Here is a 23,794-nt window from a genome sequence, read left to right on the forward strand (position 1 = left end):
CTTACTTTCTCAACCTTCACCTCGTCATGGGAAATTTGGGGGCATACATTTGCAAAATAAACACTTTTTTTAATCATTCCTTCATATGTTTCTTGGAATGCCCCGAGTGCACAATCGGCACCTCCGGAAGCGCTCGTTGAAACTCCATCATCATCATTATTATCAACACCAATTGGATAGCGGTGTCGTCTCTTCATGTAAATATGTTTAAATTCAGTAGTATCAGGTTGGTTGGTGTATAATCCTAACAAAAACTTTCACATGCATTTTGTGTTTGCCTGTTCGATTTTGTTGTTTAGCTTCGCATTCAGGTAAAGAAAGGAACATTCCAGTTATATGACGGCGGTCTGGAAATAATCGAGTCTAGACCAGACAATTAAGTGATGGACATCATCAGCATCGATCTTCGTAATCGGGATACGACGACATGCATCAACCAAGTCACCCGACCACCCGATCGCGTTAGTCGCCTTTTCCGACAAGCATGGGTTGCTGAAGCTGAATCCTAACCCTGATGTTCACGGCAGTCAGTGTAGTGTATTCCCATGTAAATCATGTATTGGGTGGCGTATCTGGTTCAACTCCATTGTGTACATTTTGCAGTCATATGGCTGGAATATTGCTGAATGCGGCGTTAAACAAACAAACAAAGCACTATACCACGAATACATTAATGGCTCTACAACGAACACATGCTGTATGTGCGTGGATATACCGAACAACAAAGTCTTACAGACCCTGAAACAAATATACCCAATACAGCCATACGTGTCCATAATAGTTGGGAAGATTGCTGTAGTTTGAGATGAGTCTCTGGGCTCCTTTTTATTACATTTTGTTGAAATATGAACTATTTTTGTGTCGGAGACTTAACGCGAGTCTATGTACAACATGGTCGTCGCAGCTATTAATACACGTGTAGGAAATTCCTGCCGTCGGTGACCGGTTAGGGTGAAGTGGTGGCATTGTCGGGGAGGAATGTGTCCCCGTGTGAGGGACAGCTAACATACAGCGTGCACACGGAGCTGTCACACTCCAGACGCACACACGTAGACATTCTTAAACATTCTTCTCTGACCTGGAGGGTCTGTGACGTCGGGTCAAGAGAAGTCACGGTCACTAGCCTCAATGGTCAGGTGTGAATAGACTTGCACAAGGCGATAATTATTACTTTAAATTGTAAGTTCTAGATTATGTGAATAATAAGAACAAGTCCCTATCAGAGACTGGAGTCCTTACTGTCCACATATCTAGACTTGCCTTTTAGGAGGATGGAATTATTTCACATCCATGGACTGTTCTTTCAGTACAGCCTTGGAGCAAGGCTAGGGTGTGACCACTGATCGGTGTTTGTGTGATATTCATTAACCTATTAATCTCCCACTGTGAGGTCCGCCTCAGATCTCCTGTCACCCTCGGGCAAATATTTCTTTCGAAGTCAATGTAGAGTTCTGTGGTGAATACGAACATGGAACACTAGAGCCACCGCACCGCACCGTCCCGTGTGAATGACATTCCGTGTATAAAGTTTGTTTGATCTTGTGACAGATTTGTACAAGACAGGATATCTACATCCAGTGATTGTATGTCAATATTAATGATGATAAGACGACGGTGATAATTACTTGTAGTAGTTGTTGTAGTAGTAGCAGCAGAGCTAGCAGCAGTAGTAGTTGTAGTAGAAGGTGTTGAAGAAGTGGTAGTAGTAGTATCAGCATCAGCATCAGAGGTAGCATTAGTAGTAGTAGTAGTAGTAGTAGTAGTAGTAGTAGTAGTAGTAGTAGCAGCAGCAGCGGCGGCAACAGCACCAGAGGCAGTAGTAGCAGTAGTAGTGTTAGTAGTAGTAGAAGGTGTTGAAGAAGTGGTAGTAGTAGTAGTAGTAGTAGTAGCGGCAGCACCAGAGGCAGTAGTAGCAGTAGTAGTGTTAGTAGTAGTAGAAGGTGTTGAAGAAGTGGTAGTAGTAGTAGTAGTAGTAGTAGTAGTAGTAGTAGCGGCAGCATCAGAGGCAGTAGTAGCAGTAGCAGTGCTAGTAGTAGAAGGAGTTGAAGTGATAGTAGTAGTGGTAGTAGTAGTAGCAGTATCATCAGAGGTAACAGTAGCAGTAGTAGCATCAGAGGTAGCAGCATCAGAGGCAGTAGTAGTAGCAGTAGTACCACCATCCTCATCATTATTCTTCAGTGTCATCATTAGCATTACAATGTGAATATTGCTATTATTAATATTAGTGGTATCGTCGTCGTTAAACTTATGTTTACTTTATGCAAATTTGAAAGGTCACCCCTTGTTAATATGTGGGAGACAGACAAGATTAGAAAGGGAGATTAAAGGTTCATGAAAGAAATGGGATTAAGGGTTCAGAAAAATGTGACACAACGAAATAGTACATGTATTGTTTGGGCGGGGGCGGGGGCGGGGGCGGGGGCGGGGGCGGGGTGCCTAAAACATCTTCATCTCAACACATTTCCACCGCTCTACAGTAATCTCCAACACAGACAGCTTCACTGACATGCAGCAGTATTCGTCTGTACGTTAACAATTACACGTTATCACCTCGTTTGCCTTCACCAACATCAACTGACCACAGACCAGCGACCTATTGCCACACCACCATACGGAAACACGTGTGATCAACTCCAGGATGAGTTTGTCCAACACTGTCAACAGGTTGATGCTGGCTTTGAAACCTGTAACTCAAACCACACCTCCGTCAGGTCCCTCCCATCACAAGCCACCTGGCTGCCACATGGGTCTCTTCAACCCACAGGCTGCTGGAGGAGGGCTGAGTCGCCTTCACGGTCATAAATGAACTCCTTAAATTGTAAACTTCATCCTGTCTAGCTCGAGTGATGAATTGAGGCAGTTCAACCTGGCGATGGAGACTAAACAGTTGTGTAACACATTGTATACAGATAATGTACAGACATGAGCAATCAACGCGTCCCGCGAACAACCTGTTTGAAAATGTTTGGATCCGAACCGCGATAAATTAAACATTCCAGGCAGGCCATGTGTCTGATCTGGGCGTTTGGGAGGAAGCCACTTATCTTAATGAGGCTACTGAAACGGCTTCCAATTCTGACCACAAACACAGATTTTTCAACTTGAACTTTGCAATGCTGTCAAGGCGTATACGATCCTGTTTGTTTTAGCTATTATTGTATCTCCTTCTACGCAATATAACCTCACTAACACGCAACGCAATGGATGGAATGAAATGGATTGGAATGTTAATTTTGAAGATACACTGACATACGCCTGCTTAGCAACAAACAAAGAAAATGGACCCCGATATACCAAAGAATATAATTAAAACAAGCATGGAAGAAAACGGAAATGAACTTTGAACTAAACAGTATCTACTGGAATATATCTTCTCGAGGCAAAGGAGTTAACTGACTGTAAAGTCAAGTTCCCACCCTTGCCGAGCTAGGCTGGAATGTCTGAGCTCGATCGTATCGCCACAAGTGTCTATCTAAAATACGAGTTTAAGACATCTCATATCACATTTGATTCGAACAAAATGGCGGCGCCCAGTCAGGACGACCAGGTCGATAATCAAATCTATATTGTAATTAAACGGGTCTTACGTAGCGAAGTGCACTTAATCACCTGAGCACCTTGATCAGAAACATGAAATAATCTGTTGACGCCGAGTTGGCGGTGCACATGCTTTACAAATCCTGCAATCGACCCAAATCTGCACGGCAGTTGATGTCGGATGTCGTCGTCGTTACCCGATTTTGATTGGAAACGTTAGTCTAGCCAAAATATAACTCCATAATTGCAGTCTACTTCGGCAAGGGTGGAAACTGGACTTTTATCGTCAGTCAACTCCCTTGCTACGGAACGATGCTGGAAAGCCATTGTTTAAAGAATTCGGAATTTCCGTATTCAATTTCAAAATAAGAAGACGAAGCAATGAAACATGGAACACTCGTGCACCAAACGTCAACCATTACCACTATACGCTTATGACTGTCAATGGATATGTGCCAAAGGTCTTGAGTGTCAAAGCTTATGACTGTCAAGGGTTATGACTGCAAAGGGTTATGAGTGTCAAGGGTTATGAGGGTCAAAGGTTATGAGTGTCAATGGTCTTGAGTGTCAATGGTCTTGTGTCAATGGTCTTGAGTGTCAAAGGTTATGGTATGACTGTTGCGTCAATACAACGAAGGCTTCTTCATGATATGCCACCATTATAACGTCATGCAGTATATATGCGTGACATTGCTTCAACACATACATGTTAAACCACTCTATCCATCCTTCACCAGTCAGTAAACTGTTAACGTGTTGTGTGTGCGTCTGCGCCTTTGTGTCCCATTCGTATGTGTCAATTATGACAGCACAGAATGAAGCATACAGAATGAAGCTCACCTATCTGCACTGGCTCCCATGATGCCAGTGATATCAGTGCTGACCCACATGATAGCTCCCCTGTCACAGGGTCTGATACCACCCCTTGATATCTTCCAGACGCCGATACCACTGACTGGGGGCGATAGCAAGAAAAGTAGTGCACTGGTAAATAGCTGAATAGCACCACTTGTGTCCAAAGTGCGCATGTGCAGCGTTTGTTTCATAGGATAATAATGAATTAAAAGAAGACAAAAGTGTATTTTTATCAACGTGTATAAGTCAAAGATTGAATGGCGTTGTCTTTCACTAAAATTTGTGAATGAAAATTTACAAAAACGCCAACTTAAACATCATGGCATGTTGATTGTTTATTTTTTAAAAAGACAAAACTCCACGTGTCAGTTGTACGATTCCGACTACTAATATATCATAAGAATCACTTTAAAACTGATACCAGGTGTTCCTGAGGGGTAAGCCTATCCTGCCCACCGGTGGCACAGACACAAACACATGCACAGGCAACTCAATTTTCACTAAACAGCCAAGCACAGCACTGTCTGTCGGTCAGTCGTATTTCACTGTCACGTTTCGCTCAGCTGAATAACATTTGCACAAGATTTAAGCTAAATAAAGATGAAAGATACAACCAAACGTTTAAAACATTACTTTAAAAAGAGACACTTGAACACTCTCATTTCAAAATTTCAAGAAAACGAATGTCTGAAGTGTTGATGCGCAGATTCAAAGGAACAGTAACCAGAGATTGTGATTACTTAAAGAATTGAAATGCGACAGTTAGAAGAGGATATTTCTTAATGAGAAAGTAAGTAGCGAAGAGCGAGACTTTAAAATGGAGGCCCTTTCATGTTGAAATAGATCTCAAGTATACATGCTTGTCGCAAGAGCTGAGTTATATGTATCGGAAGGTTACAGAGTGTACCTATGTCGATAGCGTGTCATCTTGCCCCGACGGCGTGGATCGTTGCTCATACTATCGACCATCGGTAAGCCTGGGTCACAGGCCGCCGTGTTATCGAAAGAACAATGGAGCGTAAGTCAAACTGAATAATTCTCTTCAATGCATCCAGGAATAAATTTAACGCCGCTTGCAGCAGTATTGCAGTTATATCACGGGGTGTCAGCTTGATGAGGAAGGAAAGCCCGAAGCGACGCAGGTCACAGATATTTACCACTTCGGTGAAACCCACGAGCATGGCTATGGTGCTGACAAACGTAGAAACTTAATCAGGGCGAACCGGGATTCGAACCCACAATAATGGGTCTCTGACAAGCCCAAGGGATTCAACTCTGCAGAGCGAATTGCGCGCCTTAGACGACTAGGTCACCTCTGTCAAGGAGTCATTCCAAAGAATGTTTAGCAGAAATGTACCTATTACTCCAAATCCCCACACGCATGTGGCAACCGTTAAATTCAAATTTTCAAAATCATTTTAAAAGCTCTAGTACTATGACCACTTGTCACGGACTGACCGACCCACTCTGTCACGAGAATGTCCTTCCCGTCACATCCGAGCAGACGACACTGATGTCCCTCATGTGGAAACATTTGCCGCTAGCTTACACCACAAGAATCTACATTTGTTCTTAATCTCTACATAGAGGAAGACTGGTTGTTTATTTTGTCACGGTGTGTATATGTGTAAAGCAGCACAGGGGACCCAGTGTTTACCGGGGCCGGATAAGCCGTGCTACACCAAACGGATACAAGCCTTATACAGAGGGGAAATACCCAGACCTGGGTTTCAACTCCGTTCCTTGAAGCTGTAGGCGAATTCCTCACATGTTAAAGGAACATACATATGAGAGGGGTATATTGTCCCTTACCAGACCTTGTGAAAGAAATGTAATATTTCACCAATTTTGATCGGTGGCGCTGAAATGGGGCGGCAGCCATGACCTTCCTCAAGGTCACTTGGCGAGAACACTGGGGTGGACCTTGTCAGCTTCCAATACACTGTTTTTGTTTGTTTGTTGTTTAACACCGCACTTTCAGCAATATTCCAGCTCTATGACGGCGGTCTGTAAATAATCGAGTCTGGATCAGACAATCCAGTGATTGACATCATGAGCATCGATCCACGCAATTGGTATACGATAACATGCATTAACCAAGTCAGCGAGCCTGACCACCCGATCCCGTTAGTCGCCCTTTACGGCAAGCATGGGTTGCTGAAGACATATTTTACCCCGTATCTTCATGGGTCCAACCCATTGTGAATATTGCGTAAGAATGTGCACACCTCTGACGTATGACAAGCATGGCGCTGAATAAGGTCACCTTTTGACGTTTCCGTGGGTAAATGAAAACACTTACACTGTTCCAAGTAAATATATAGATCAGCGCCCAGGGATAACTGTTCTACCGTAGCTCACATACTTTTACGTAAGTGATCACAGAGCTAAGAACGCTTTTAGGTCCATGTTTGTTAATTTGGAGAACTTAACAAAAACTGGCCCCACTTTGACTTTGACTATAATAAGCTCAGTAGGACTACACCGAAAAGAGATGTCACCAGAATAGACTATATATCCTCTGTTGGGTTCTTGCCCATGGGGACACGTCATAGGATAACACCCCACCCCACCCTTTACATCATGACAGTGACAATTGCTCCATGTGTGTCGTCATCGACGTCACGAACAACCTTTGAACAGAACGAGGGACCGGTGTTCCATGGAACCGTGTGTCGTCATCGACGTCATGAACAACCCTTGAACAGAACGAGGGACCGGTGTTCCAGGGGACCGTGTGTCGTCATCGACGTCATGAAAAACCCTTAAACAGAACGAGGGACCGGTGTTCCATGGAACCGTGTGTCGTCATCGACGTCATGAGCAACCCTTGAACAGAACGAGGGACCGGTGTTCCATGGAACCGTGTGTCGTCATCGACGTCATGAGCAACCCTTGAACAGAACGAGGGACCGGTGTTCTAGGGGACCGTGTGTCGTCATCGACGTCATGAACAACTTTGAACAGAACGAGGAACCGGTGTTCTAGGGGACCGTGTGTCGTCATCGACGTCATGAACAACTTTGAACAGAACAAGGGACCGGTGTTCCAGCGGACCGTGTGTCGTCATCTTACAGCCATTCAATAGAACGAAGGACATTGTTAGACGTCACATCAGCAATTTGAAGCTAATCCTAAACAGCAACTACAGCGTTGGGTTAACACGAGGTAAGTGTTGTTCCACAAGCTCATGTCGAAGTCCGTGATTCAGCGTGGTGGAGTGTATGACAAACCTGGGTTGAGTTGACTTCATTCACAGCCAGCACATGCGACTTGTTTTCCCAACTGCAGAGCCCGACAAATGAGGTTGTTTCTTCACATGTTCCGAGCCAGAAACTGAGTGGCTTGCTTCCAGATGGGACGATACACGTCATACATTCATCTGAGACTATCTAGGCAATCAGGTCTTGCGAACCTCGTCTGCTAGTTCCACGACCTAACCAAGTCTAATGCAGCCATACATGGCTGCTGTTTGTTGTTTAACGCCGCACTCAGCAATGTCCCATCCATATGACGGCGGTCTGTAAATAATCGGGTCCGGACCAGACAATCCAGTGATTGTCATCGTGAGCATCGATCTACGATGACATGCGTTAGATATCCCGTTAGTTGCCTCCTACGACAAGCATTGGTTGCTGAAGTCCAATTGTAACTCTGATTTTAACGGGGGGAGACAAGCATAGGTTGCTGAAGACTTATTCTAACCCTGATCTTTACGGGTGGACACAAACATGGGTTGCTGAAGACCAATATTAACCCGGATCTTCACGGGTCAACAGGCTGCGGAGTACATATGCTACTCACCACTAAATAGAAATACCTTCATTATTTAATGGGACACTAATGTACCCGTGTGTTATGGACGTGTAAATATAGGATGACACGTCTCAGTCTTCCTAGAATGGACAAGCAAAAAACCAATACATGATAGGTCAGTGATTCGCTCCCACCAATTCGCATTATACCAAAATATGCTAAAGGACGGTCTGACTCACACTCACACACATACTCTCGCACTCTCGCACTCACACGCATACTCACGCATACTCACGCACACACGCATACTCAGGCACTCACACACATACTCACGCACTCACACGCATACTCACGCACACACACATACTCACGCACACACGCATACTCACGCACTCACACACATACTCACGCACACACACATACTCACGCACTCACACACATACTCACGCACTCACACACATACTCACGCACACACACATACTAACGCACTCACACGCATACTCCACACAGAATATTTATGTTAACAATGCAGCATGCAACCCGTCTGCCTTTGAAACTGTATTTTCAAACATTGTGTCCGGTCTTTTAGATTAACAGTATGTTCTGCACTGTGGCCATGACGTCCCAGCATCTTCTCCAACGAAGCCGGTGATTGAATCTCAGCAGAGTCAATCATGCACACCATTGCGAAAACAAGTTGTCAGTAGAACACACGATAAAAGGGTCGTCATCATTTCTGACCAGATCACCCAGTAGAGAGTGAGTGAGGGAAATGGGTTTTACGCCGCTTTTAGCAATATTTAAGCAATATCACGGCGAGCGACACCACCAATGGCCTTCTTCCCTTGTATCATCTGGCCTTTACCACAAAGCTACCCCACCGCCATAAAGGCAATACGACATCATCGTAATTAGTTTAACGTTGACACAGCTTGGTAAACTATACACATAAACAACCCATTAACCATCGGCTATTGAAATAGTCACGGTTTATCAACAGGTATATCCACGAGACTTATACTACTCCTGCCTCCCAACTGAATGTTTGCACTGAAAGATAAACCTACGCCCAAGCTGGGAAAGTTCAGCTACCGGTGGTTATCATACGAATTATATTTCATCCCCATCACGCACAATATCTAGCGGCCCTCTGAGATAAGAAGCGTTTGGTTGGTTCTGGCTCCATCGAGAAGACATAAAGCGTAAGGTTGCGGTGTCGCGTTACCGTCAGTCGGTGCGATGTCCATGTACCGTTCACAAACGTGAGCGGGCTAGCGTTCCCCGACCTCCACGCTCATATCTGCAGCGTTAACACTTTGTGGGGAGAGAGTTTGATAATTGATAAGGGTTCTATTTATTTCACATGTAACAGTAAAAAATAACATACTTTAAAGAGGAGAGGAGCAAGACAGCCAGGTGGAAAACATGGCGCCAAAACGCAGCAGGAAAGTAACCCAAAGTAGATAGCTAACCCGTCTCTTGTCTCGACGCGGCGAGCGCGTATGTACTCACTTTCAGTATGGGTAAAAGGTTCATTTTCATTCATTTAAATACAATCTTTTACAAATCGTTGAAGTCCATCGTATGTAGCATCGAGTTTATTACTACTTTTCCTTTCTTTGCAAATTTAGAACTCCCTAGACTAACATTTAGTCTCTGAAATCTTATATTACACAATTTCCTTCTTGACTCTAAAAATAAAATAAAAATTCCCTATGCTGATTAATAGAGCTAGCTTGAGCTGGCTAGACTTGCTTTTGTATGCATTTCTAGATTTATTTATTTTCATAAAATAAATATATTCCACGGCCATGGTGCAGGACTAAGAACTGCCCCATGAACACTGTTGGTTATACAACTGTTTCCCGTTGAAAGATATTGACGTTTGTCTGTGTACGACCTACTATCCATAACAGTAGGCAGTTGATGAAGTGTAAATGAAGCAGATCGAAGTTGTTTGTAACACAATAGACAAATGGTTTTAGTGAAACACTTGCTACGTTTCTATATAACAGATAGTGTGTCATACAGATCCTGAAACAAAATATATATCCGATACAGTCCACGCACGTCTGCAATTTTTAGCAAGTCTAGATTACTGCAGTTTCAGGAATGAAGAAAATATTTTATATTTTATTGTAACTACCGTCTTTCTGTAAAGAATGTAACACAGAAAGAAGATTATACAAGATTCTAGTCTCGGACCTCGAATCATATTATTTCCCTTCCGCCCAGCCCTTACTGTAAAGCTATAGACATAAATGAAGCAAGTCTAGATTTTCTACAACTCCCGTCTCTCTGGGACTTCAGTTGCTCGTTTCTATCAAAACTATATATTTTCTAGGCTTGCGTTAATCTAACAAGATTCGTTGCCTGGTGTTAGCTGACTGCACACATGTAGATAAGATGTTTTCAAGCTACACAGACTTGGGTTTAATACCGCTTTGAACAATATTTCAGTCACATCACTGACGGTGTGTCGTCTGATGAGTGTAGCCAAGAGTAACACCGGGTGTCAATATTTGTCACTTTGGTAAAACCCATGGTGCTGACAGGTCCGGAAACATTGACATGCCAAGTAGGGCCATAAACTGGATCATACTTCCAACCATAGCGGGGGCACGGGTGGCCTAGTCGCCTAAGGCGCCGAGATTCGCTGTGCAGAGTTGCGTCCCTTTGGCAGGCCAGAAACCTATGATTGTGGGTTCGAATCCCGGTTCGCCCCGATTATGTTTCTAGGTTTGTCAGCACCATGCCCGTGCTCGTGGGTTTCACCGAAGTGGTAAACGTCTGAGACTCGCATCACTTAGGGCTTTCCTCCCACATTAAGCTGACACGCCGTGATATAACTGGAATACTGTTAAAAGCGGCGTTAAAACCCAACTCACTCACTCACTCCAACCATAGCAAGATGCTACTGATCAGTACTTGAAGAGCATTCTATCGTGTCTTGCAGTAATTATTCAGATGTAGGGCACTCCCTAATGCCCTATTTAATTCCCTTTCCTCAAAATATATATATTTTGAAAGTCATACAACCACAGAAAAAATAGCTTTAATTTTTAAATAATGAACTAGTTAACATGGAACATTGCTGTCATATATATAACTTCAATTCAATGTGAAATACTCATTATATATAATCTTAGGGACCCGTGAAGATCCGTGGTAGAATAAGTCTTCAGCAACTCGTGCTTGCCGTAAAAGGCGACTATGCTTGTTTTAAAAGGCCACTAACGTGGTCGGGTGGTCAGGCTCGCTGACTTGGTTGATGCATGTCATCGTATCCCAAATGCGTGGATCGATGCTCAAGATATCAATCACTGGATGGTCCGGCCCAGACTCGATTATTTACAGACCGCCGTCATATATCTGGAATATTGCTGAGTGTGGCTTTAAACAACAAACAAACAACATAATATTAGTTTATAAAATAATGTCACTGTTTCTGTCTGGAACGTTTGCGCAAAAAACATCTTGTATCCATTTTTCGTGGATCCAGGCTTTGTCGACAGACTGCAAGGGAGACAAGAAGGGTTAACACCGCAACACAACTGTTGCCACATGTCATTAGTGAACCCGTGTACAGCCATCCATTAATTGTTGAGGATCCAGTTCATCCTGAGCGCGTGGATGCCGGCGTGATGCCCGTGTTAAGATAAGGGCTCACGCACACTTGTCTAAGTCAACGTTCCGACGGATGGAATTTGTCAGCTGTGGAACACAAGACACGTAGTATGTGAAGACATGAGCAGATAACTTTGCACATGTGTCTCCCCCACCTCGGGGTGCACATGTCGTCTCTTCCCCCCCCCCCCCCCCCCCCCCCCCCCACCCCCATCCCCGGTTAACCTGCATGTGTCGCCTCCCCCACCCAGGGGTGCCATCCTGCACTGCACATGCTGTCCCCCCTCCCTGGGGTGCTATCCTGCATGTGTCGCCTCCCCCACCCAGGGGTGCTAACCTGCACGTGTCGCCTCCCCAACCCCAGACGCTACAGCGTACGGGCAGGGGGCACTCGGTTCACCCTGGAAGGATCCCCTCCCTGCGGACATGTGTTTGACCAGTGTGGGGCATCAGCGTTCGACTGGCGGGGGGTCGGTGAAAGAAAGGGGATTAACACCTGCCTGCGATGGTAAATAGGTAAGCTGCGGGCGACACAGCTTGATAATTACCCCCATGCTGCCTACATGCGTGTTCGTGCAGCAATCTACCTGGATCGTTCTGCGTGCAAACATACAGGGCAAGCCAAACTGATTTAACGTAGAGCATGAGTGCCTCAGTCAGCTTCCAGACCTTAGAGAATAAATTAAAAAAGGAACCCAACTCATGCCTAGAATGATTTGGCAAGTCTAGATTACCTCAACTCTAGGCTGAAATTAAGCATAGTTCTGGGCTCCTTTTGGATTCTTTTTTTATTTTATAAATATATATATATATATATATATTTAAATAAGATAACTTTATTTCTGAAACTAAATGTTAATCTAGAAGTGATCTATATCTTGATTTTACGATGTACAAACACATACCGATTAAATTGGGAAACTCAAAATTAGGATACATATCTATCGTATTTTGTACAGTTAGGTTAAATGCCGAATGTCCTTAGCAAGCTTTACTTGTTATTTACTTCTTTGTGGACGTATTTGGGGTGTCGTTTTCAGTCGCGGTAGGAAAGTGCCTCGAACATCTAGTCACGGAAATGAAAATTTACACAATCGATTAATTTTCTGTTCCGTACTTCAGTAATCCAGACTTGTCAAATATTATAGACTTGTATGGGCTGTATTTGACACATGTTTGTTTCAGGGTCTGTGTGTCAGATTAGAAAGTACCCAACAAGACGCTTCAGCATAAGATATTTCAGCTTGATTAGAGCTGCCTAAATGAGTAGCTAATAAACAAATACAAAGAGGATTTGCATCTAACAGTTGCATTAAAAACCGACATTCACGCTGACAGCCTCACGCCCCCTTCAGACATCGGGGTGGGGGGAACTGATACACAGATAACAATGTAATGGGGTGCTAGAATCTCAGAAGGGGGGCGGCGTCCAGCAATCGACGGAACTAATCGCTGTACAAACACAGCAAGAAGATACTGGAGCCATGTGTTGCTGATTTGTAGAGTTTGTTGGGGGTATGAAAGCAAAGTGCGTCTTGCTGTTTAAGGTTAATAACAAGCGCAGGAGTTTAAGTGTCGACTTGACTCGTCATTTATTGACACATCGTTGTGTTGAGGATAACTAGATTCTGCAAACTCCCGTCTACAATGATGGTGTTTGTTCTTCCAGGGTGCCAAATGACACACAGAATCTTCCTTCCAATATGGAATCGAGTGTTGACAACGGTTGTCGGCATCATTTTTAATGCTAGATTCACATACAGTGACACCTCGCCAGCTAGAAATCCTCCGGGTCCTACCTGATCTAGCCCAATACAGCCACAAATGGCTGTTGTTTGTTGTTTAACGCCGCACTCAGCAATATCCCAGCTCTATGACGGCGGTCTGTAAATAATCGAGTCTGAACCAGACAATACAGTGATTGACATTATAAGCATCGATCCACGCAGTTGGAATACGATGACATGCACCAACCAAGTCAGCGAGCCTGACCATATATGTTGTACACCAGACATTGTATCAGATAACACAAAGTGTCCCCACATCGTCATTTCCTTATTGTAAAGAGTTGCTTTAAACATTAATTCAATTATTTCACGTCGAATCAGCTATATAGTGGTTAAAATAAACGCAGGTCAACGCAGACCGTAGACGAGTATCATTTAAGTGAAACCGGCGATCAACATGTCAACATAACAAGGAATCAAACCCAAGACCTGCGGATCCTGGACGTAAAGGGAGGTAACTCTGTATATCGAGTTGCGGCGCCTTATACATCCACACCACCTGCCCACTGGAACAGACAAGGTAGGGAGGGGCTCCGGGAAACCAAGGATATAAGATGGAGGATGACGACAAGCCAATGTTCTTTCTGTATAAACCCTTGAAGATCCGTTTTAGAATAGGTCTTCAGCAACCCATGCTTGCTGTAAAAGGCGACTAACGGGATCGGGTGGTCAGGCTTGCTGACTTGGTTGATGCATGTCATCGTATCCCAATTGCGTGGATCGATGCTCATGGTAGCAATCACTGGACTGTGGTCGAGACTCAATTATTTACAGACTGTTGTCATATAGATGCAATATTGCTGAGAACTGCGTTGAACAACAAACAAACAAATCTTTCTGTATAATTGTTAGACTGACATATTGTCTCTGAAATGAGCATATTTTCAAAAAAGAACAGTTGTTAAACTATAGTTATAAAATATGATAAAAAGAAGCCCAAAACTTACTTCATTTTCAGATACAGCGGTAGTCTAGACTTGCCAAACATTATAGACTTGCATGGGCTGTATTGGATATATTTGTTTCAGGGTCTGTAATAGTCTGTCGTACAGACCCTGATACAAATATATATCAAATACAGCCCATACAAGTCTATAATGTTTGGCAAGTCTAGATCACTGCAGTATCAGGAATGAAGAGAGTCACTGGGCTCCTTTTTTATTATATTTTTATTAAGATAACTGAACAACTGGTTTTTTTCTGTACAATACGTTCATTTCAGAGACTAGATGTTAGTCTAGGTCTTTATGACAGGCTATACAATTGTGTTCGGTGACGCCTTCCACGTCGTAATATGCACCGTGCACGAAAAGAAGGAGATATGCAGTATACGGCATGGGTGTCAGCAAGCATGTGCACTGCTGGGAGCAGAGAGGAGATAGTTATTTCACACTCGGTGTAAAATGTGCATAATCCCCGGGTATCCCATACATCGCATCACCATCATACCTGTCAGTGAGGCGTGCATCCCCCGTGCATACAGTGAGCCATTGTCATAGTTACAAGCATCGTGCCGACCGAAACAAGAACATTTGTTGACGGCCATCGGTGGGTGACGTCACTCCCGACCATCTGGTCATGGATACTTCCGGTTGGGGTTGATGACCGTTGTAAGATAATGTTCTTTTGATGCGGTACTTGACAAATATAAAACATCAACGCCAGGGACTATTCTCGAGTATCCGACGAAACGTACTAGAAATCCTGCACATAGCTCATGGTCTTTTCAAAACAATGACAGTATATTCAGAGCTGCTAAGTTCTTATGCATTTCTTCAAATATTGTAAGGTTTTATGTCAGTTTTCGCCGGTTCAAGCCATAATCTAGAATATCTAGGGGCACTAAGACTTGGCATCAGATGGTTTGGCATTATTAACCACAAACCGGTAGACGCAATCCCACTAACTAGTAGGCACAATCCCACTAACCAGTATATGCAATTCCAGTAACTAGTAGACGCAATCCCACTAACTAGTAGGCACAATCCCACTAACCAGTATATGCAATCCCACTAACTAGTAGGCGCAATCCCACTAACCAGTAGACATGCTCCCACTAACTAGTAGACACAATCAAACTAGACACAATCCTACTAACTAGTAGACAATCCCCACTAACCATAAGACACAATCCCACTAACCAGTAGATACAATCTAACTAACCAGTAGACGCAATCCCACTAACCAGTAGACGCAATCCCACTAACCAGTAGATGCAATACCACTAACCAGTAGACGCAATCCCACTAACTAGTAGACACAATCCCACTAGACACAATCCCACTAACCAGTACACAATCCCACTAACTAGTACACAATCCCACTAACCAGTAGACAATCCCCACTAACCAGAAGACATAATCCCACTAACCAGTAGTCACAATCCCACTAACCAGTAGACAATCCCCACTAACCAGAAGACATTATCACACTAACCAGTAGGCACAATCCCACTAACCAGTATATGCAATCCCACTAACTAGTAGGCGCAATCCCACTAACCAGTAGACATGCTCCCACTAACTAGTAGACACAATCAAACTAGACACAATCCTACTAACTAGTAGACAATCCCCACTAACCATAAGACACAATCCCACTAACCAGTAGATACAATCTAACTAACCAGTAGACGCAATCCCACTAACCAGTAGACGCAATCCCACTAACCAGTAGATGCAATACCACTAACCAGTAGACGCAATCCCACTAACTAGTAGACACAATCCCACTAGACACAATCCCACTAACCAGTACACAATCCCACTAACTAGTACACAATCCCACTAACCAGTAGACAACCCCCACTAACCAGAAGACATAATCCCACTAACCAGTAGTCACAATCCCACTAACCAGTAGACAATCCCCACTAACCAGAAGACATTATCCCACTAACCAGTAGACGCAATCCCACTAACCAGTAGATACAATCCCACTAACCAGTAGACGCAATCCCACTAACTAGTAGACGCAATCCCACTAACCAGTAGACGCAATCCCACTAACTAGTGGACGCAATCCCACTAACCAGTACACAAACTCCCACTAACCCTTCATTCTTCAGGACGCAGTAGGGCGATACCAATGGCAACGTCAGGACCAATATCGTTTCACTCCATCAGCAATCCATCATTTCAATGTCCTATTTTGGTACCTTAAATGAAGATTTGATAACATAGGCCGTCTTTCCAGAGTTTCTTTTATCGCCGGTAAAATAAGTTCTTGGATATTTAGAATAAAACCCAAATATTTATAGGTCTTAACTGCGTAATGGTTCCGATATTGTGTGGTCGAAATATTCATATTCGTCAAAATCATATCTGAGCCCGGTATCGGGGTCGGTCATCTGGATAGCGAGGTTCAAAGTCTGGCAAGAAATCAGAACGAAATGGGAATGGTGTCAGTTTTAGGCCAGATAAGTCTACATTTGCCCCCATCGTGCTTCATCCGAATCTTCTTCCTGATAAAATGGAGGTGATAAATTGATGACAGCGGGAATCAATCTGCCAGCTTGCTTTGCTATCAGTGCTACTGGTGAGCCGAGTCTTCATGCACTGTCTTCCCTCCTCGGCCAGAGCATCCCAGTCGCAGCAACCAGCGCTGCCAGATTGCATATGCACGGAATGCATGCTGTTACACAAAAACACGAAGAGCACTTCCTGCATTATAAACGGCACAAAGTATTTCTGTAGTTAAAAACCCTTCCATCAATTATCTATTCCCAGCTCCATCAACTCCGAGATACTCGGGAGAGGCAGGAGTTTAATCTCGGGAGGGCGGGAGTTTAATCTCTGGGTACGAACGCTAGCTGACCAGCCAGATAAGAGCTCCAGCTAACAGATAAAGAAAAAACTCAAATATTTGGACGATAAATGCATGAAATAGATGTGGGGAAATGTCCAAAATGGGCGTCAATTTAAACAGGCATTTAACACGCACACGACAAGGCGTTAAATGTCACAAAGTTAGAAAGTGAGCAACTCGTTCACAACTAGACCCCTTCGTCTGTTCCCAGCCAAACCGTAATGACCCTTCTTGCACTAGGATTCAGATGGACGTGAGACCCTAGAAAGGCCAGTCCCGTCCCTAGAAAGGCCAGCCGAACATCGTCTGGCCAACATTCGTGGACCCATTCCATGAACACATCGCTCTCATATACAACATCCGTGCTACACACGATAACTATCAACATCAATAATTCTAAATGTTTGCTGTTTCAACGACCGTCACTTTTTACCAAACGAATTAGAGAATGATTACCCACAGCTTCGAGTCTGGAGAGACAGTTATCGCAATTAGCTTAGTAAGCAATTTAACGTAAATAGTCGTACATGTTTAACATGTGTTCTACTATATTTTACCAAGTGTACATAATCTACGTCAAGCGGGCGTGTCTGTTCGGTAGGGTATGGACACGGGGATATACACCTAACTTCATAATGGAGGTGCAATGACCCCAACCCTTTCTAGTTTCGTTTCGATATCATATTTACTTGGGATTATGTCAGAGAAATTGAGATGGGTTTTCTCTTTGTGCGAGTGAATGTCCCGCGACAAGCAGATCAGTCGCACGGAAACCGGTGTCTGGCTGTGAATGTACCAGCTATAAACATTCCGACAAGCTGACACGACAAAATCACAGGCATACACAAAATGAAAGGTGTGAAACCGGTCAATAAATATCATATCCACACTTCATTGCTGAAACAAATATTAATCAAATAAATATATTTAAAAAAAATAAAATAAAATAAAATAAATTGATTTTCATGCAATACTTACATATAAAGACCTGTAATATGTGTCGAAAAATGCGATGGATGTGTTGAGAGGAAACTCATTCGAACTGACATCGTCACCTTGTTGTAAGACAAAATCGCTGGCCTCGGACCCGAAAGGGTAGAACAGTTTCTTTGGCACCCCTGACACGTTTAACACACTCAGGTACACTCCAACAGCAGTTAATAATAAATAGGTCTTCATTTTGAATGTTCTTCCCTTTTCCCAGTCAATGCAACCACCCCTCTGACAAACCAACTTCCATCAGTGATCCCCCTGTCTACCAACCGCTAGTACCCATTGCTGGGGGATTTTTGTGTCATGAGTAGAATACTGCAATTTGATTGGTTTGAGATAAGTGACGTCACCCACGAGGGATAAGGTTGCTGCTACTGAAAGACACATTGTTCCCATCACTGGACGGTGGGGGTTTGGGAGTTAGGGGGGAGGGGGGGGGGGGGTCCTCCCCTGGGTGGGTCAGAGGTCAATCACTTCAAGTGGTCCGCTTTACACATCTGCGTCCTATTACTTTTATATTGAACGTTTCAAATGTCACTCATACTACCTAGAGTAAAACAAATGTTTATTTTATATTTTTTTTATAAAAATAAACTTCAGCTCAGCATCCTCTGTGATATAATGTTAGGATGTATCTTTCTATTGGAAAAACTGACGAATGTAGGCGACGAGAAACGGATTAAAACATGACATATCCTATGCGTTAAATGTGTGAATAACCCAAGCACGCTTTTAAACCATGTTCATATACATTTATTACCAACAGCTTGTTGAACTGCAGGTGGACCTAATATAATGTGTCATGTGACCAAATTCCTTTGAGTTTGCGAGGCAAGCAAGACCCCCACCTACACACAAGCTTTAAGCTTTACAGCAAACTCAAGATTACATCTGGTCTGCAGCACCTTGCACGCAAATTTATGTGTGTTGTCTTGAGAAGAAAAGATGATATATTATCAGCTCGTTATGCAACAAGAGCTGTCCATTATGGCGCGAGATTGAGGTTATGTCATTGTTGCCACACATATCAAGCTCGGCATTGTTTCACGGCGGGGCCGCAGAGCGTGGAGCTCAACATGGCTGTAAAACATGGCAAATGCTTGTATGTCAAATACAACTGAACATGACGAATTTCGTAATTCCGAGGATTGAAACGCTTTCATTCACTGAAAAACGACGTAGAGCTACATTTATATGAACGAATCTGTATTGATAATGTCTCATTGACAAGTGTATGAGAGAGAGAGAGAGAGAGAGAGAGAGAGAGAGAGACACACACACACACAGAGATAGTCTGTCTTACAGACCCTGATACAAATATATATCAAATACAGCCCATGCAAGTCTATAATATTTGGCAAGTCTAGATCACTGCAGTATCAGAAAATGAAGAGAGTCACTGGGCTCCTTTTTATTATATTTTTATTAAGATAACTGAACAACTGTTTTTATGTACGATATGTTCATTTCAGAGACTAGATTTTAGTCTAACAGAGAGAGAAATAGAAAGAGAGAGAGAGAGACGTTTGTAATTAGTTACCTGGGAATGATTTAACGTAATAGAAGTCGGTAAGCAGTAATCGATATGACGTGTTCACTAGTTGGGTATTTGAGAGTGGGTTGACATAGAACGTTGCATGAGTGAGTGAGTGAGTGGTGAGTGAGGTTCCTAAGTGAGTGAGTGAGTGGGTGAGTGAGATAGAGAGAGGATTACATACTTCTCCACATGTTCGAGTGATACTGAGATAGTTCATACTGTAGTTACATGTACACATCACATGGGTACAATAGTGTCTCGTGAATCAATGGGAGTATTCCTCTCCATAGTTGCGTGAGATCTATTTCAAGTAATTATCGTCCAAATATTTGTGGGTTTTTTCTTTATCTATAAGCTGGCACTCTTATCTGCTGGTCAGCTCGCGTTCATACCCAGAGATTAAAATCCCGCCTCCCGAGAAGAGTGATGATGAGAGAAGACGTCCCATCAGCAACAAGTTCATCTTTAATGCGACCTACAGAAGAAAACATCGACCAGCATGCATCGTCCAGCTTGCATAAATTCAACTGAACATGCATGATTTGTTCAAGTGACGCATTTCTTTGCCAATCACTAATCAAGTCAAAACCGGAGATCAAAACAAATCAAAACCTCACCCCCTGTGAAACGTCAGAAAACATATTACCTAGGGAAGACACGCAAACTCTTTAACATGTCCAAACCTTACCCTCAGTGCAAAAAAATTCAGTTTCAGTGTATAATTAGACGTCCTCTCTCCCCAACACCAAATTCTTATAAAACTCTCGACCTCCGTGACATTAAGGTGAAAAATACATTACCTCGGGAAAAAAACGTCAAAGTCGTTAACGTATCTCATGATTGTTGGAGCGGATCAAATGACACAAAAGCTATCATTTAATAGTATAATGCCCCTGGTATATTAGGCCGGATGAAGTGAACATTGTCAATATAACATGTCAAGGCATTGTGATAAAGTTTACAAATTGAACAGCACCCATTTAGATAAACGATTAATTTTCTAAAATTGCTTTACGAACATGCAATTGATAAGGAATACACCAATGCCAAGATACATGCAATCGATGTTTTTAATGCCAGATGTATTTTCTGTTGGTGAAATAACACTTCGAAGGTGTTAAAAACATTATTGTTAACACGTCGCAGATGAACCGCACGCTAAAAATATGCCACAGTGCACGAAATGTTTGAAATGAATATTATCTATATAACCAGAATGTTTAGCTAGAGTATGTTCTTAAATCAGACGTGTGTGTATGAGTCCTGATTGCCTGCCTTCATGTTGTCTCGAACAGCTCGACCAGACGTGAATATCACAGTCACCATATACGACACATTCATTATTTCTCGTGACTCACATTTTAATCTTGTTCATAAATCTACACGTACACTGCCAAGAAACAACAAAGACTAATCCTTGCTATTAATTTCCCCAAATGTTCTCCGACAAAGTGTTTATCTTGATTAATCGGATGGTGAAGAAAGTTAACGAATATGTCCTCTCAAAACAGAATATTTCGATTGACGTCATATTGGATATTATGATTACCCAGTCCAGATTGATGAAGTTGGAGAAGAGTACAGTTGCCGCTGTCCCAGCTGTCTCGAGGTGCGGGAAGACGTCTGCTGCTCCGCGAGTATCTCCACGAGCAGACGACACGCCAGCTGTTGGGGCGGGAACTTGCACTCATGTAACAAGCAACGGAACAATACATGTCTTTTTTTCAAAGCACGTCTTGTCATACCTAATCAATTACTTTTACCCCTGTTTTGTTTTCGTCTTTTGTCAGAAAAAGGTCATTGCTTTACACGTAAATATTAATTAAGTATGCCTTCCGTTTCTTCTGAAAACTGTAGTTTTGATCAATGTAATTGTGATATTCTTTGCCAGGAGTCTAGACTAACATCTAGTCTCTGAGATGAACATGTCGTACAGAACAAAATAGTTATTCAATTATCTCAATAAAAATATAATAAAAAGGAGCCCAGAGAATCTCTCCATTTTCAGATTTCCTGATACTGCAGTAATCTAGACTTGATAAACATTATAGACTTGCATGGGCTGTTTTTGATATATTTGTATCAGGGTCTGTAAGACAGACTACCAGGAGTCCTTAGCATAAGATTTGTTTGTTTGTTTATTTGTTGATTAATGCCGCACTCAGCAATATTCCAGCTATATGACGGCAGTCTGTAAAATAATCGAGTCTGGACCAGACAATCCAGTGATTAACATCATGAGCATCGATCCACGCAATTGGGATCGATGACATGTATCAACCAAGTCAGCGAGCCTGACCACCCGATCCAGTTAGTCGCCTTTTACGACAAGCATAGTCACTTTTTACGGCAAGAATGGGTTGCTGAATACCTATTCTACCCCGGAATCTTCACGGGTCCCTTGGCATAAGAAAACGAAATTCATATCAATGATGATTCTATTTCACGTTCACTGCTTTTAAGTTTGGATCCAAGCCAACTATTACACAATAAACATGATTTCGTCATTTAGCCCCCAGATCGACAAGGACGCTCACTTCAGTCGTGCGTTTTGTCTATACGGCATTCAGTGCACCTTGACGAATCGGGGTCAGAGATGGTCCCCAGATTCGCAGGTTTGTCGCTAAAATCCCAAATAATGTGTGATGTGGCGCATGCACGTGTCTGTGTGTGTGGTTGCTTGTACTATCCCGGACTAATATCGCTGTTATTGTGTTAGGCCATGGAGATACCACACCGCATTACAACATGAATACCCCACTCAGACACGTATGCTGACCCCGATCCGACTAGCCCTCGTTTTATTTCCTTAATGTCGAGCGCCAGGCAGGGTAACAATAAGTACAATTATTTGGTATGATGTGGCTGGGGATCGAACCATGGACCTTACCAAGGTCCAGGTTAAAAAAACCCGAATGTCCCAGGTAAACAATGGTTGACCAATGTCAGCTCATGTTATCTCAGGGGCGGTCGGGTAGCCTAATGGTTAAAGCGTTCGCTCGTCACACAGAAGACCCGGGTTCGATTCCCCACCTGGGTACAATGTGTGAAGCCCATTTCTGGTGTCCCCCGCCGTGATATTGCTGGAATATTGCTAAAAGCGGCGAAAAACCATATTCACTCACTCACTCACTCATGTTATCTCATGCAGATACGTCCAACTTCCGTTGACTGCACACAAGGGTGTGGTACTCTAGTTAGCAGTCTCCAAGTGACGTCATCATTCAGTCATGAATAAAAACATTTTAATAAATATGATTAACTACGTATTGAAAGACTTAACTATATATATATGTTCTGATAAGCGTCAGATGAATTTAACTTCGGTTGTTGATATAAATACTTTCGAATCAATAATGCATCTTTGATGATGATTTTGCATCTCTGTTTAATGTTGTACACGTTATTTGAATTGTGCTGTCGTTTAACATGCATTCATAGAAAAGGTACAATGACAGCTTTGTAAAGAAATTAAACTCTTAACCTCTCATAAGTTGCTTGTTACAACAATACACAAGACTGTTGTGTTTCTACTTCTCCAAGCAGATAATCTTAAATGTATCTGGGGGCACGGGTGGCCCAGTCGTCTAAGGCGCCGAGATTCGCTGTGCAGAGTTGCGTCCTTTGGCGCGCCAGAAACCTAAGTATGATTGTGGGTTCGAATCCCGATTCGGCCCAATCATGTTTCTAGGTTTGTCAGCACCATACCCGTGGTCGTGGGTTTCACCGAAGTGGTAAACGTCTGAGACCTGCATCACCTCACTCACTCATTCTTTATTGTATCTAAGATTGCATTTTATGGGGTTTACCATGCATTTCGGGTAATGTGGTAGCCACGCTTGACTCAAATTGTACTAATCGAACGCACGTGTTGTCAACCATTCAGGCGTGGCCT

General features: G+C 43.1%; 1 protein-coding gene across 1 annotated transcript in view; it reads right to left on the reverse strand.

Annotated features, from left to right (window-relative positions):
• Positions 1 to 18,643, reverse strand: part of LOC139442786 (nidogen-like) — a 62,927-nt gene extending 44,284 nt beyond the window's left edge. Inside the window, exon 1 of the mRNA XM_071223677.1 lies at positions 18,348 to 18,643. Coding sequence (XP_071079778.1) covers positions 18,348 to 18,548 — 201 coding nt within the window. The 5' untranslated portion in view covers positions 18,549 to 18,643. The remainder of the gene's footprint in view (positions 1 to 18,347) is intronic.
• Positions 18,644 to 23,794: the final 5,151 nt, after the last annotated feature.

This window comes from Haliotis cracherodii, unplaced genomic scaffold (assembly GCF_022045235.1).
Source record: "Haliotis cracherodii isolate W230 unplaced genomic scaffold, xgHalCrac1.p SCAF_5, whole genome shotgun sequence".
Classification (NCBI taxonomy): domain Eukaryota; kingdom Metazoa; phylum Mollusca; class Gastropoda; order Lepetellida; family Haliotidae; genus Haliotis; species Haliotis cracherodii.